General features: G+C 36.8%; 1 protein-coding gene across 1 annotated transcript in view; it reads left to right on the top strand.

The window, feature by feature from the left end:
• Window positions 1–16,834, top strand: part of HDAC9 (histone deacetylase 9) — a 281,056-nt gene that overhangs the window by 154,387 nt on the left and 109,835 nt on the right. The window contains exons 16-17 of the mRNA XM_026843099.1: window positions 2,413–2,578; window positions 8,200–8,278. Of these exons, the coding sequence (XP_026698900.1) occupies window positions 2,413–2,578; window positions 8,200–8,278 (245 nt within the window). The remainder of the gene's footprint in view (window positions 1–2,412; window positions 2,579–8,199; window positions 8,279–16,834) is intronic.

Raw genomic sequence — 16,834 nt, 5'->3', positions numbered from 1 at the left:
CTTGACTTCTGTAGGGGCCCCAACCTCAGTCAATGATGGGGGCCTCAGCACTTGAATTGACTAACCACTTAGAAGGTAGATAATAGATAGAAGGTAGATCTAGATAATTTTTCTAGTTCTACCAGTAAATTGTTGTACTGACTTGTACTATTAACTAAAAGATTTTTCTCAAATTATTTGCTGGTGACTGCAAACTCTGTCATGAATGCAAAGCCAAAAAAATGTATGACTCTACTTAAAATTTTTCTTCTATCTTATTTGAAGTATCCCATTATCTTTATTATTATTCTGGAGGTATCTTGGGGTGTGGAAGGTTGTTACTGGAAAATGACTGCTATTTACCAAGTTCTGCTGTGAAATCAACTCCAAACCTCATGGCAAATTCTCACTTTCATTCATTTTCAGGGTTTACTTTTTGCTACTGATTTACATTTATGACAAAGAGTGTTGTGAACCCTTTTCTTTTTGTGAGACCATCTAAGTGATGGTCTCACTCTCTCAGTAGAAATTTTCCCCACTGTTCTTTTAATGAAATCTCAATGTTTTTCTTGTTCTGCTAAGTCTGTTACCTGCTCTTTTTTATTATCATGCAATAAGAAGTGAGTAACCTGGCAAGTTTCTTGATACACTGAAAAGGCTTTGTTGCTTTTTTCCCCCCATTTTAGTACTAGCTGTTGATTGATTTTAGTGTCCTTCCTCACCATCTGCTTTTCTGTTTTTACTTTGTGTTTGTTGGTTTTAATAGTGTTTACCATGCACAATGTGCCCGGCTGCAGGGAGATAAATGAGAATTCATCTGTTCTCTCTTATGTCCCAACTCTCCAATGGAATTTAAGAAAAAAAAGATCTATTCATTCAATTTTCAAAAAATGCCTTCTTTTATCTCAAATTACAGCTTATGTTTCCATTAATGTCTCCTGGCACTTTAACAGCACTAATTTTCTAGTTATCTGCTCAGGACTTTTTGATCTTCCCCATAGTAAAAAGTGAAAAATTGCTGTTCGCATTGGTCCCTGGATCTGCTTAGCAAGAGATCTGGAAACTCCTCCCGTATCTCTACTATGACAGTCTCCTGCAGCCAACATTTCCTTGCATGTCTGGTGCCATTAGGACTCACAGTATGAGGATACTCTGCATAGCTGCTGCACCTGCATTTCCCCTGGTAGCTCCACAGGAGGTTTTGTTTGGCTTTTCTCACACACTGTGCAAACTGATCAAAGGCCTCTAGTCGGTTAAAAATGCATCTTGGATTTTACTTGAAGTGTAAAGCATTTTCTTCATCTCGGACCTTGCAGTCTGGTCTCTCCTACTTCAAAGATGATGGCTTATAATTGTCTTTATGCATTTCATTGGCACCTGCTAAACATGAGTAACTGCAGCATTCGCCCCTTCCATAACAATGGGTGGCTCCTCTAGGTAACTTGAGTGATTCACTATCTAACATTTCCTCCAGATGGCAAAGTTACAAAGCCAGTTCTGTGATATGGCAGGGGAAAAGCTTATGTTCTCTTCCACAGCTGCCTTAGGATCAGATTACATACCGGGATAGGAACTGCATCAAATCCTGAGATCCTTACACAGTTTTCATATTGTCCTTATCAAGACAAGCAGTGAGTTTAGTGGTACAAAAAAAAGAAAACATGAATGAATAAAAAGTGAGTATAAATATTAAGATAAACCCTATCACATTATCTAATATATAGAGCAGAGTAAGAAATTAGATTCTAGAGCCTATCAAGTTTCTGCTCCTTTTAGTAGAATGTATTGACTGAGTAATACTGAAACAAGGAGTTTTTCATTTTATGTTTTTAAAATATTAATGTATTCATTGGTGGTATGTAAATGAAAAGAACAGTATTTCTGCATAGATAGGAAGACTAAGACAGATTTTCAAAGGAGAAACTTTTCTGGAGAGATGAATTTAAAAAATTAGTTATCAGTTTCATGTAAGCTTAATGAAGTTCCCTCTGTTGTCAGTGAAAAGAAACAGGCACTTCTCAAGTATAATTTATCCCATCAGTCATCTAGGCTGGGTAGAGGTGCCTATCTCACTCCACTGGCTGTAGAAGAAGCTGAGATGACCAGCTTAGACAAGCTGCTTATCAGCTACAGATATCAGGATGATTAGTCACCCTAGTTCAGAGAGAATTTCTGTGGATATTCGATCATTATACTCCTTTGAAACTACTGCTTACCAATCTTAAGATTTATCACTGTTGCAAAAGAGTACCTTAGATGTCCCATGGCTGATTTGTTTTCTAAGTACTATTAATATTTTTTTTTATTCTAATACATGACGCTTTCATTGCGTGAGACCAAAATCTGAATTACAGAAAAGTGATCACTGTTCCAGTATTTAAATGTCTTTTTGATAAATGATGCTTATTGTTTCTTTTTTTCTTTAATATATAGGAAACGTGTCTCAAAAACTCTTTTCCTTGTTGCCTTGTGGGGGACTTGGGGTAAGTAGATGCTTGTTTTTTTCACAAGCGGGACAATATGCAACATATATATTAATTCATGAATTCTATAGCACTATTGCATTGTCAGTTCAAAATCCTCAGAAGCTGATAAAAATGTAGAGATGAAACCTGAGCCATTATCACACTGTGTTTTCAAAGACACAGAAGACATTCCATTACAATAAGCATAGGGAACAGTTAGATAGGAACATACTTTGTGATAATATGCATATTTCTTAGTTGTCCCACTCTGGGTTTTTCACATGAGCTCTATTTTTAAGGAAAGTAACATAGGTGCAATTTTTATAGCAATTCAATTCTATAGAACGAGCATTGGAGAAGCTGTTTTGTGTACTGTTGAAAAGTAAATACAGCTTCACATTTCTCAGAAAAGACAAAAAAGCTACCAGAGCTAATATTTAACATGAGTAGTGCTCACTAGCTGCTAGCTAATAACTTGGGTGTTCAACTAACAAATTTTTTGAGCATTTTGATGTCCTGTTTTGAAATGGATTCATTCTGAAATATAAGCTTGTGAGTATTAGGGCACACTAGACAAAAATCAGTTGCAACACTAGAGGAAAGAATTAATCTAAATTATTGGAAAACATGTAGAATGGAGGATTTCTACTGATGTTGGCATCGTGCTCCTATTAAATTCTAGTGAAGATAATACCAGGGAGAAATAATTTTTCACATACAGGGTTTTTTCATACAAAATTACAATTTTGATCCAGCTGGGCCAATTATTTCCTGATGTCAGCAATATCAAAGTAAATTGATGATATCACTAGATATTGATGGACTGGCTGGATGATGCATATATATTTTAGTTTCCTTTCACTGTTTCTGCGTATGCAGGAATAAAGTCACAATCTCTGGAGGTCAACTTCCAATTCAACCTTCAAAAGTTTTTACTTTTGTCCTTCACAAAGGATAAATTCCATGCCATTATTAGTCTCATTTATAGTGGGGTTTCTTATTATTAGATACTTGACAAGAAATACTTATACTGTAAGGTTTTAACCCAGGAAAAGAAAAAATCCATTTTAACTTTCAGTATTTAATAATTTTTGAGGATTCCTCAACTATGAGTTAAGCAATAAAGAATCAGGAAGTGGTAATCATTCCAGCTCCTCCACTGCGGACTTAGCTTGCTGAGGATTCTGCCTAAAATTCAGAATTTGGTGACTAGCAACTTGCTAATTTTGAAACCTGGGGGTGATACCTGTATGTGGATCAGCTAACATTACACACTGACACATAGACATGCACATGCACCTCTGTACACTACTGTGTGCACATATGCACACTCATGCATTAAAAAAAAAAGATAATTTTTCACACTGTTGAGGTTATTAAGAAGTTTAGAAAAAGTTGAACAAGAGATGAATAAAGTTGAGAAAGGATGTTGTTCAGGCTTCTGAGTAAAGAGGAGGTGATATAAGATTTCTTGAACAAAACTTTTTGAGGGCTTTGGAAAGTAAGTAGGACTGTGGTATGCTTTGAAAATTAAAATACAAGTTTTTTCTATGAAGCAAGTTATTGTGGTATTAAAAAATTGTGAAAGAGGTGTGCTTTGAAATCCTTCTAGTTATGAAAATATATTGTCCATTCTAAAGCTAACGCAAGTCAAAAATGCTCAGTATAACTTCATTTTTTTAAGCATTTAGCTACACTTTTTTTTTTTTTTTTGCTTTTTTTTTTTTTTTTGAGCCTGTTTGCTTTATTTCTTATTTAAAATCATGGAAATCGGATTAAAGAACATGTCGTAGAAATGGATCTTTTATTTATTTTTTTCTAGTTGGTTTGCCTTTCTACATATTATTATTGTCAGACTTGCTGTGGGGCTCTTTTAAAGGAATGGGTTATGACCTTTTTCAAGGTAAATAATCAGATTATGAGCTCTCTTTCAGTGATATTTAGCTGTCTGTTGGTTAAGATGAGCTCTGGGAAATGGAGTTGCTTCAAACTGCGTGGAAAGCAATTCTTAAGTTTACTTTTCAAAAATGATGGTGGAAAGAAAGAAGAAGCATTGCTACTTAGTAACTTTCAACTTAACTGAGGGTTACAAAGCAGTAATCAATGTAAAGTAGTAAGTAATTCATGCAAAGATTTTAGGGAGGGATAGAAGACAATTTTAAATATTTTTTTTCGTTTTGCTTGCTTGCTTGCTTGATTAATTGTTTGCTAAAGAATACAGTGAGAAAGTATTAAGAAAAAAAGAACTCCTTTCTTGCAGGAGACATTATGGCTGTCTCTTGAACGATGGTTTTCAGAGCTCTTTGATCCTATTGTCTTCTAACCATATGGGGACCTTGCTGGCTGTTATTATGAAGCTCTTCTATTATTAAATCAGTGGTTAGACTACTCACACAGGGGATGGGAAACCTAGGCTCATTTCTCTCCAGTGCCAGGCTGGATTTAATACCAGAGCCTCCATCTCTTAGCAGATGTTGTTACCACTGAGGAGAACATAGATCGTTTCTAGTTGGGGACCCTCACACCACACACTGAATCTGTGCCACTGCTGGAAACAGCACTGGACTAGTAAGAGCATAAGTAGGATGAAGCCCATGTTGGCTACTATCTCCCTATCATACGTTTATAAATAATGTGAAGTCCTAGCTCTGAGCCCCTGCTCCACAAACAGCTTATATATTTCACCTGAAAGAATCACTGGACAAAATGGAAACTGCTCTTGGAGCAAGGACTGGAAACTAGAACTTCACAGACATTGAAGACATGATCAGCATATGGGCTATACAGCCTATATTGGCATGAGTTTGGGGTGGCTTGCATTGCTCACAAACAAAAGTCCAACTAACCTCCATAACCCTGAATTCTCCTATATTATTTATTTTATTTTTATCTCTGTTCTAACAGATGCAAAACTGCAGTCAAGATCAGGGATTCTCTTTTCTGGACATTACTTAAATGTACAAAGTTTTTTTCAAGAATTTTGAAAAGCAAACAAGAGACCATAACTAATATTTGCCGACCTTGTTCCATCATGGTTCTAAATCTTTAATACTAGCACAAAATGCATGTAAAGCTATCACTTACTGATTTTGTAAACATTTTTCATCCATTTAAGTTTTATTTCAAGTACTGATAGGGACTGATTGTGTCAGGGTCACAGGTGAATTTCATTTGGTATATGTTAGGCTTTCAGAAGAAATCAAACCATAAACTTTACAGTTTTATAAGAAATTATTTAAGTAATAATTAGGTCTTATCTAAGAGCACAAAGCTGTTTCATACTGACAGCTAAACTGAACAGATCTCACAGAGAGAAAAAAAAAGTTGTCTAAATCTAACCTAAATTTGACCATAACACGCTTTCTTTCAATGATGGTTAATTTTTTTATCCAGTGTCAGGAGTGTAACATCCACTGAAGTATGGGAACTCCCTCTTGCAATAATGCTTTTTATTCTTTTTTTCAAGCTTAATATTGTTCCAGAACCAACTGTTGTTAAAGAATTCTAATACCAGGGGGATGAAATTCCTTGTGTTGGATAGAGACTAGCAGCTCTACGGCCAGCAGTTTTAATAAGAGATGGTTTCTTGCAGCTGGTCAGAGGTTTGGAATGTAAAAAGTTTTCCAGGAGAGGTGGGTAGATTGCAGGTGAAGTGGCCAAATGGGGAGAATAATCACAAATTACTTTTTGTTTCTGAAGATTATCAGACCATTCCACGATTTTTCATCTGTAAACAGCCACAAGAGCTATAACTGACCATTTGGTCAACGCATCCATCTACTTCAATTCCTCCCCTTCTGTTGTACTGTGAAAATGACAATAAGAGAAGCAGAAATCTACTTTTAATGGGAGCAAGTTTCATCTCCTTGCTTCAGTCTGTCACTAAAAATAGTGATTGTTTTCCTGTCTGTTTGACCTGCTGCTGTGTGAAGAAATCTTGAAGTCATTTCTCAGCCATATTTTTTTGTCTAGTTGATAGGCAAAAAAACCCACAAAAGCAAAGAAGAGCAGGCTTTTATGATAATGTCATCATCGGCTCCCAGCTTCAAACACTTCTGCGGCTTTTGAATTGTCATTTATAACTTGGAACTGAACCGACCCATAATTCCCTTGATGCATTTAGAGAAATTGATAACAGACTGCTTCTTTTATGGCTCAGAGGAGGCAACTCCAATCACATCACTATTGGCAGTCAATATTATTTTCTGACATGGTTGTAAAAGTATAAAGGGGCTTATGGCATTTGTTTAGATGAGGAATGGGCTCTCAAGCTGTGCTGGGGTTTATGGGTCCAGATTACTGAGAAGCAAAGGGAATATGATGTTTGCAAACAGGATATGATTTTATTTAAGTTTGGGTTTCATACGTTGTTCCCTGGGGATTGTTCTGCAGACAGAAGAGAATTTCACTTTTATCATATGAAATTGGGCAGTTATCCAATCCCCCCTGCTCTCCCCCCACCCTCAAAAGACACTGCTCCAAACCTGTAATGTGTAAAGTCAGATCTTTAAATTGCAAGAGGAGGAGCTGTGGGAGAACATCACACTGCAAGAAAACAGACTTTAGCAGAATAAATGTTTAGTGAGCTGAAGAGAGTGGTTCATAGGGTAAATATTGAGCCATCTGAATACTAAGAATGGCTTGTACATATTACAGAAAGTTTGCTGCATTTCCTCTAGTTTTGCTGTAAAACAGAGATGAGATTTTCTGCTGGGATAAGATGGTCTTGTTTCATTAACTGCTGGCCTTGTTTCATTAACTGAAGTGTAACTTAGATCTTTTCTATCAGAAGAGGACTTGGTCTGTAATTATCAAAAAAGAAATGTAGAGCTATAAAAATCTCTACATTTTTACAAAACTTACAAAATATTAATATTTTCTGAATGCTTAATTTTTTCCTGTCATCTGTGGCTGTGGTAGCTGGACAGTACTACTCTTTGTCCTGACCACACAGGAAGAAAAGCAGTAAGAAAGGTAAGATTTCACTAATATACATCTTTGGTAAGTTATCCAGGCAACAATTTTTTTTTTTTTTTTTTCTGCTGCTTCTCATTCTTCCCTTGATCTTCTCAATCTGAGCCCAGGAAGAATTTTCTGCCTTTACAAATTATGACTCTTCATTCCTCTTATTTGTGTAAGAACTAATGGTACCAACCTGATTCCATTACCATGGTACAAAGGTTCAAAAATTAAAGTATTGCATTGTCTCCTTGTAGCAGATTTTAGGCTCCAGGCTACTTAGGGGTCTCTCCTTATATCTGCATGCAAATCTGGCTGTAGAGAATCAGACTGCCTTTGGTTTGGGCACTCAAATTAAACACCACCTCCACACAGATATTAGGACTAACTTGTGTCCTTCCTCTATATCCCAGGCTGTATAAAAATGGGTATAGTCCTTTCATAATATCAACCAAAAATAGGTCTGTTTCGTGTTCAGGGAAAGCAATCTCTTCTTCTTAGAAGCTCATTTACTCATTATGATGTATTACACTGGGAAATCATTAATATACGATGTTGCAAATATATTCACCTATTAATTTAAACCACTTACCTGATTCACCTTATTAACCTACTGAAATTTGCTGGTTATAACATTTTGGAGCAGATTGGGGCGGGACTTCGCGGAACAAAGGACTTGTTTACCTCCTAAACCTCTCTGGCAGCTACACCATCCCTAAGGAAATTCCAAGATTTAATCAAAGCAACCTCACAGGCACATTATACTTTAAGTGATATATTTTGCATGACTGTTTAGGACTCACAGTTACATGGCACTGACTGTGTCATATTTTCTGCAGAGGTCATCAAAATATGTGATCGAAAAGGACATCCTGGTACCACTCCAAGTCACAACTTAAGGCCAGTGGGGACAGGGCTGGAGTGAGGGCTGGAGGTTTGTCATTCCAGAGCATTCAAAGTTCTACATGTTCAGCCACTTAGTGCAGTTCCAGATAAACCTATTTAGGCTATCCACAGGGTGAGGGAATGAGGGTGTAATGTACTTTCATCTGCACTAGTGAGCGTACTTTTTTAGGTGGTATACCCCTAAAAATTCATGGGTATTTGAATTCATGGGAATTTCATGAGAGCCAGCTGTTTCAGTGGTCTATGTATTGTAGGGATGGACCAATTGACATTACACTTTAGTTGAGCTCTCTTATGCATAGAGAATTGTAGGCTTTCTAGCAGAAAAGCTCATAGCCCCCCTGAGCTGGCAAACTAAAGAAGAAATAGAGAAATAAGATAAAAACTCTGCACATTTACTTTCAGTTCAGAACAACAGTTCTCTGAAGACTCACTTGTCCAGCTTCATGTACCTACTTTTAGACAAATTACTGCAACAGCCAAAGCAGGACCCTGACCACCCTTGCTTGCCTGTATAACCATTAGAGAGCTATGTGCATCATTAGACCAGGACTCAGTCCACCTAAGATCAGAAGAACTGATTGGAGGTGCTTGATTTCCTTCACTGATGGTGAATTGAATGAACAAAGTTCCTAATTTTAGGCACATTCATTTTAGGAAAAAAAGTTAACAAGTGTGGTAACATGAATCTGGATGAACAGAGAAGGTAAAAGATACTCTACTGAGGTACAGAGACTTCATCTCTGGATCTGGAAACTGCAATGGTGTCTCATCTCTGGGCAGGGAGGTGACGCTGCATTTAGCATATCAGTACCATTGTCACAAAATAAAGGAAAAAATCTCTTCACACTAAAGGGCAGATATTTTGTCCCATTCTTGCCTTTTCACGGCACTGAGATGGCCCTGTGCCATCCACCACAGAGCTTGATGTTTAGACCAGTGAGAAGCAAAACTGTTCAACTGAGAGATATAGTTCCTTGACATTACTGCAAGCACAACAGAGTATTTTAGAATAGTTCCAGACTGCTTTTACTTGCAGCAGGCAAGGATAGAAAGCTCAGGAGTGGTAATCCACCAAGTCACCAGATACAGAATTTCATCCCTCAGATAATATTTTTTGCCCTTTTTAACAGATGACCTTTTTTCCTTGGTACTGGAGCAGGTTAAAATTGTAAAAAAAGATACAGCATGTGGAACATAGAAAATTACTGTGAACTTAATCAGCTATCATAAAGTCAAATCTTCAATTGTCTTACCTCATTTTATGCACTTCCTAAAAACTATTGTGTTGCCAAAGGCCAGCACCATGCAAACAAGCCTTCTTATTTGCCAGAATATGAAACATGTATATGTATATACACACATATGTTAAATGTAAATAGTGGAATAGTATCATATACGATTTACTAATACTATTCACTCTCCTCAGACTTAACCACACACACACACATATGGATTTGATGCTAATTCTGTAACTAGGACAGAATTCACATTTGCACTTTTAAAACACGTCATGTGTTTATTGATAGAATTTAGCCCCCGAGATGGACAGAACAGCTCTCTGAAGAATTGTTCATGTGTTGATTGTCTGAATAAACACCAGGTTCTAGCATAGCTTCATGGTGGCCTCTAACGTAAAGATCATCTACATCCAAGAAGAAAGCTGAAATCATATGTATTGCTAAAATGTGTTCAGCAACAAATGATAAAACTTTTAAAAAATAAGGCTTGAATTCTGCACATAAAAGTTGTATTTTCTGTAACTATGCATTGCAACCAACTACGCATTGTTCTATCTATTTGCCCCTGAACTCCTGGAAACTGCATGATCAAACATAAGAAGGCAGTTGCACAAGCATTTTCACACAGTAATCCATTAAATACTAAAACAAATGTCAAGTTAAATTAATAGAGTACTCAGGGCTAGGACTGAAAGTGCAGTAACATTTTTTACAAGCATCTGGTGATATATGCCACATATCTGAGACTTGAATCTGGGCCTAAGTGTTTTATTTATGAGTTTTTTCTAAAAACAAGTTCTAATCCACATCTAATCCATGCTATCCTCCCTCCATTCCCCCTACCAATGATCCACACATCACTGCTTCACTAAGGTTTTGAGATTCATTAGGGTGTCTAATGTATGCTTTATGAGACCCAGAGATTCTGAATGCCTGTCATAAAAGTTAGAGTAACCGAATTAAACTCTTTTCTTCTGAAGATATTATTCTATTCATGCTTCAGCTTGACTTAGCCTGATGCTGTTCTAATTCCCATTATGAATGTAAAACTATTTATTTTTTAATAAAGACGTCACATATTTACTTGCTTTTTAACAAACCTTAAGGTGAATTCTCTTTGTACTAAAGTAGGGGTGCTGCATTTTTATCAGTGGCAGACTACCACCATCAATAACTCTGCTAGGTATTCAATTATTAATTTTTACTTAGAATTTTTTTACTAAGTGTTTTCTGAAAATTTGCTTTGATTTATAATAGCTTTACAAGTTAGATCACTATTGGCAGGTAGAACTTGAAAGACGTTTAAAATTCCACATATGGTGGGTACATATACTGTCCAGATTTTGTGTTCTTGCCTGCAAAGAGACTTTTGGGGTCAGAATTAATAGACTCTAAAATTCTTTTTAGAAGTCTATTTCCATGAATATTATTGCTGATAAATTCTCCTACTGGAATTATTCAAAGAGACCAGAGAAGCCAGTGCAAATCTAAGTGAATACCACGTTTTTTGTTTAAGCAATGATTTGTGATCATCCTTTGAACTATTCATCCCACTGGAGCCTAAAGATTACATCCCCTTCACAATTTATTTGTAAACCACACTGGCAGGCAAGAAAATATGAAAAGCTGATATTCTGGGTACTCTCTATGGCAGGCATTTTAGATTAAAGCAGCTGGAAATGCCTTTGACAGAACAAATCTCTGATACAGCTGTAAAATAGCAATAAAAATAAAGGAAGCTCGCTGTACATATTTTTCCTAAAATAGCCCACTTTTACACACTTCCTGTATGTGGGATTTATGGAAGAGACGTCAGCCATGCAAACTTTTTCACCTTTATTCCTTAACGAGAGACACGGCTGACAGGTCATTCATTAGAGGTTGTTCCTTGGAGATGATGTGCACACCTTCGCTTCTTTAGTCATGGTGAGATGAAACAGCAGCTGAGAAGCACTCTGAAGACCTTTTGCTTCTTAGTGGAAATCACGGAGGTGATGAATGATCACCGGGACATCTGCAGGAGTCAGAGGTGAGAGCTATGAGCACGGCACCTGGGAAGATGCACTGCTCATGGTGAGGAGCAAAGTATTACAAACTTATGCACTAACATTTGCTGGCACCACTGTATCCAAGAATGACAGATTCCTTGCTGGAAGTGATAGCAAAATGCCACACACAATTTTTAGAGGTTGCAAAACTTCAGGAAAATATATAATTTCTATTTTCATGCCAGGGAACTAAAAACTCGGTGATGGAAACATGTTTGTTCTGGCATAAGTGGAAGAGGGTGAGACTCTGAACACTTTTAAAGCTAGAGCAGAGGAATTCACTCTGCAATACACGTTTTATTAAATTGCAGTATCACTGAGGAGGTTTGTACTCTCCTACATTATTTCTCACAGATTTCTTAATCAGTTTGGTTAGTGCATATAGCTACACTGTTGTTAACTGATTAGATTTTGTTTACTTCTCAGTTTTATAACCACTTATATCAAAGGACAGCTTTTTTCTTTTTTCTTTTTTTTTAATGTAGTAGTTTTTCCACATTTGTTTTGAAATGTATCCATCTAAAATATATACTGGATTAACTTCCATCCAAGAACAGTTGAGCCCAATCTCTGCTCTTTAAAGAAAGGGCAAGGAATCCTTTTAAATTACTGTAAAGAACTGCTACTTTTTAGCTTGTTGTCCAGGACATTGGACACATAGAATACAAACACTGCTATCAAAGTATCATCAGATATCAACATTTCCATGAATGATGACACTAGATTTTTCAACTATTCTCAGAGAATAAGTAGAGTATCTCTGCTAGGGACATGTGGTAACTCTAAGAGGACTGGTCTTCATTTTTTTGATGGCAACAGTTGTGCACAGTATCCAGAGGAGGATGAGCAATTCAGTATATTTTTAATTCCTTTTAGGAGTAAAATCAGAATTCCACCGCAGAAGCAGGAATAATGTGTGTATGTGTGTGTGTGAGAGAGAGAGAGGGAGAGCAAGTGATGGCAAGCTCTCGGATGATTTGTCAGAATTGATCCCAAAGCAGTAGCTTGGGCTCTTCTATATTGCCATACAGTTATCAGTGGATGTGTATTTAAGGCAACTTCAGAGTTTGAGGATGAGAAATAACTTACACAGATTAATACACTATGCAGGATGTGAAAAATGGAAGGGTGCATTGGACTGTGAGCAGCATCTCTGGTCAGCAGAACTGTGATCCAGTGATCATTAGGCAGATCCCAGGAGGTTTCCAGAAGGACTGAAACAGAGGATGAGGAGTTGAAGAGGTTCTCTAGTAGGGGAAGGGACAGGTAAAGCAAAGGGCAGTTATAAATATCTTCTAAAAATACTTTAGAATTATTATTCATGCTGGTTTTTGCCTCTCTGAGGTAGGTTCCAGATAAATGTAAATAGGAGGATAAGTAACATTTCCAGTTTCAGCAACTGCCGTGATTTCAAAAAGGCCTTTAAGTAAACAATCTCCTTCGCAGATATATTTCCATATCCTTCCTCTCCACCTTCACATACACGTGCAACAACCTGAGCATGGTACGAGCTGGTACCTTTCAAACTTTATAGTCAGTCTTCCTTAATGTGAAATATATTCCAGCCATGATGGGTTACAGTACAAGCTTTCTATCTGCTGAAACATCTCTCCTGCAAGGCTTCTTGTTTCTTAGCTTGTTTTCAGTATGCTTCAAGTCTTTGTTGTGGAAGTCAAGTTATCACATAGATATTTCTTGCAGGAAGCATTCATATCCAGTTCTTTTTGTAGTGCAAAGCAGGGAATTTCTGCACACAGGGCTTGAAACATTAGTTACATTCAGTCAGGAAAAGTTACCTACATTTCTTTTCACTTAAGTCATTCCCTTCCTCTTTAATGCCTCCACATCCACTTCAGGGACAGGTAGCTTAATTTCTATCATCTGTAGCTTTACAGAGTATTAGCTTTGCTACACATGCCAATGATTGAGCTATACTAGATATGCCTGAAAAAGCCTACAACTTACAGTGCTCATTCAGGAAACTCGGAGTGAAGTAAATCCATATGTGTGTTAGAAAGTCAGCATTCAGATAGGGCTCATGTTTTCTGGCTCTTGGCGCTATCATGCACAATCCTTCTTTGAAGAGTTGCAGCAGTGATAGAATTTTTGATAACAAAACGTGTAGTATGCTCATAGTTTAACACTGATATTTTGTTACTTTTAGAAAAATGTTCTTTTTCATTTGGTTAGACGTTTAGAACATTTTCCAACCCTGACAATTCTCTTAAAGGACTCTTAAATGACAATAATAATATCATAATTAAGCAGGAAAAAATTAGAATTAAGCTACAAATGCCATATTTTCTGTAAATTTTAATATTTTCTAAAAAAATTCCTAATCAAGATAGGGTTTGTACTGAATTCTTTAGCTGCTCCAAAGCACTTACAGAACCAAAATAACCTCTTATAAAATTCCATCTGACTTTTTAATGGTCTGTGATTCAGAAAGCATTGCATGTGTCACAAATTCATGCATACTGAGCATCTAGATTGACTGTCAGATACATGTGATATACACCTGAACTAGAACCAGAAACCACAGTATTTAATCCTAATCCCTCTACTTGTATAAAATCCAACCATTTCATCTCACAGGAATAAAGAAAGGCATATCCAGTATGATTTTACATAGCTGCATTTCATATACAGCTTGACAACTGGGCCAGCTAGTAGCTGTAATTTTAATGGGCTTGCCATTTATATCACGGTATTTCAACAGCAATTTACAAAGTAAACATTGAGTAACACTAAAAGAAAATCTCTGTTTGAACACCTGAAACATTTAAGGCAATACATAGAACTAATAGAGATATAACTCAAGAGTGAGATGGCATTTTCCAGGCACTACAACTAAAGCATTGGTTGTGTGATTAAAGTCTTTCTAGGTTGTTCTTCATGAGATGTTCATCAGAAATTCAGTCTTAATGTTTCATGAATATGAAATAAAGTTTGACATCTAAGTTTGTAATACTGTTTCAGGGTAATTATTAATACATTTGTATTAGTTTTCTTGTATTGTAACTGTGCATTAAGGTATGCAGCTTCAGTTGGTTACCCCTGTCTTTGAGAGCTTACCATTTGTTACATGTACCATACTCAAAAGATCAGCTAAAATATGAATTTCCTGTGCACATTTAGATGGTCATTTTTGAAAATTCCTCACAAAAAGCTGTTTTGTTTCCTGACTGCACATTTTTACGTCCAGTCCAGGTAAAATTAAGCAGCAGTCATTCAAGCAGTCTGAGGGAAATTTTTCAGTGGAAGATATTTAGTCTTATTGTTCCAGTTTAGTCTCCTCACACTCAGTTGAAAGCATAAAATGATAAATGCCATATCCTGGCCAATACTTGGCGTTTGGTGGTTGGAGAGACTGCTGTCTCATGTGTCAGAGCAGACAACTGTCTTGAAGGGTGGGTACTCTCAAGCTGTGGTTACAATTTTGACTTAATCGGCCTTCCTGAAAATGAATCATAGTCCCTTTGAGGACGCAGGCTCCTGCTCGTGCCCTGGTGTACGGAGCAGCTGCCATTGAATCATTTTCATCAGCCACTCCTTCATGTTAACCTTAATTTGCTAGCCATAAAAATGGCAAGAAAGTGCTCCCTCCCAGCCCTCTTGTTGATACTTCTTTATTTAAAGTACTGCACAGTATTTTTCAAACTTTATTATGGTTTGATTAAATTGATTTAACCAATGACCTCTACTTATTTATCTCCTTATTTGTTTTAAAAATGAAAATTGATTCACAGTTGCTTTAAAGCAATAGAGAGACAACCCGAAGGTCTGCCTAATGTTAAATATGTCATTACTTCTTTTACTACTTGGTTTCTTTCTTATTTCTTGCTGTAATTTTCTTAGTTACCTTCTGATTTGTATGCATCTTTGGAAAAGCTACTTAATTTCTTTAAATCTCAAGCTACCAATCTGCAAAACAAATGCAATAAATCATCCCATATCAAGCTGATGATACTTAATTGTGTTTGTACAACACATGGAGTTTCTCAGATGAAAATGCAGTGTGCTGTTATTACTGTTATTTTAAAGTTTGCAAGCGAAATCCAGGCTTCTCGTTCAGGTCTACTGTGAATCTGAACTATTTTCATTAGCTCTGCTGCATGCACACAAAACTAATCAAACTGATAGAAAATTTAGGTCCAGTACACTGAAAAATAATATGACTTTAGTAGCTTGAAATATAATATTATTGTAACAGTAATGGTGAAGACATTTGACAGGTGTAGAGAAGATCAAGCTTCTTTCTGTTTCAAATGACTAATCAGAGAAATTCCTCAGAACCTCCAGAGTTGAGTAGCAGTTGCATCCATTTTCAATTACTTGATTTCTTTCTTTTTTTCTTTCTCTTATTTAAAAAAAGAAAGAAATTAGGAACAGAAGCTTCTAGTTCAACTGAAAATATGTCTCAGTGTGCTTGGAAGTTATCCAAATAGCATCTGCCACAGTATTTTGTCTATCCCTAAACGTTTTTCTTTTCATGATAAATTTGTACGGTATGATACAATTAAATGCACTTCCCATGGAGCATCAAGGAAGTCTGGCTGTCTCTCTGGAAGACTTTTTCAGACTATTTCACACCATCATGTCTGCTTGGCATAATGTCATATAAGGGATATACAACATTTCACCTATATTTTTGGCTATGTTTCTGCAAATAACTAGTTACTAAAAATAGATTTTAAAAGTCATATCTTTGCATTCCATTTGAAGCTGTTGAGCAGTGCTGCTTAGCCATCTTTATAGTATGTCCTTTATAATATTTTATAGTATTTTATCCTTCTATATTATATAATATTCATGTCATGTTTTACATGTCACACTTGTTCATTTAGAAGGCGTAAAAGATAATTTTCTCTGCCTTAAATAACGACATTCTTCTGTTACGAAGTGGGACCTAAAGCCTTTCAGCCAAAACATATTAGTTTGTCAGAACTGAAGCTACAGCAAGGGTCGCACGTTATGTTATTTTCTGTCAATGTCAACAGTGACTAATGAAATTAATCCAAACAGTTAATCGTTCTGATTCCAGTCACTCAAGAACGACTGCTGCCCGTGGAGGAAAGAAGCGTGCCTGCTGCTCTTTCGTTTCTCTCAAGAAGGGGCGATGCCCTGAGCTGCTGGCGAGTTTCTGTGGCACGGGCTGCCGGTGACGGCTGCCGGAGCCAGCGGTGGCCGTCCCCGCCGGACGCTTCGTCCCGGCGCTGCCAGGTCCCCGTCCCCC

Source organism: Athene cunicularia, assembly GCF_003259725.1.
Source record: "Athene cunicularia isolate RWA chromosome 2 unlocalized genomic scaffold, athCun1 chr2_part1, whole genome shotgun sequence".
Taxonomy (NCBI): domain Eukaryota; kingdom Metazoa; phylum Chordata; class Aves; order Strigiformes; family Strigidae; genus Athene; species Athene cunicularia.
The sequence above is the reverse complement of the archived record's forward strand: the minus strand, read 5'-3'. Positions and strand labels throughout refer to the sequence as shown.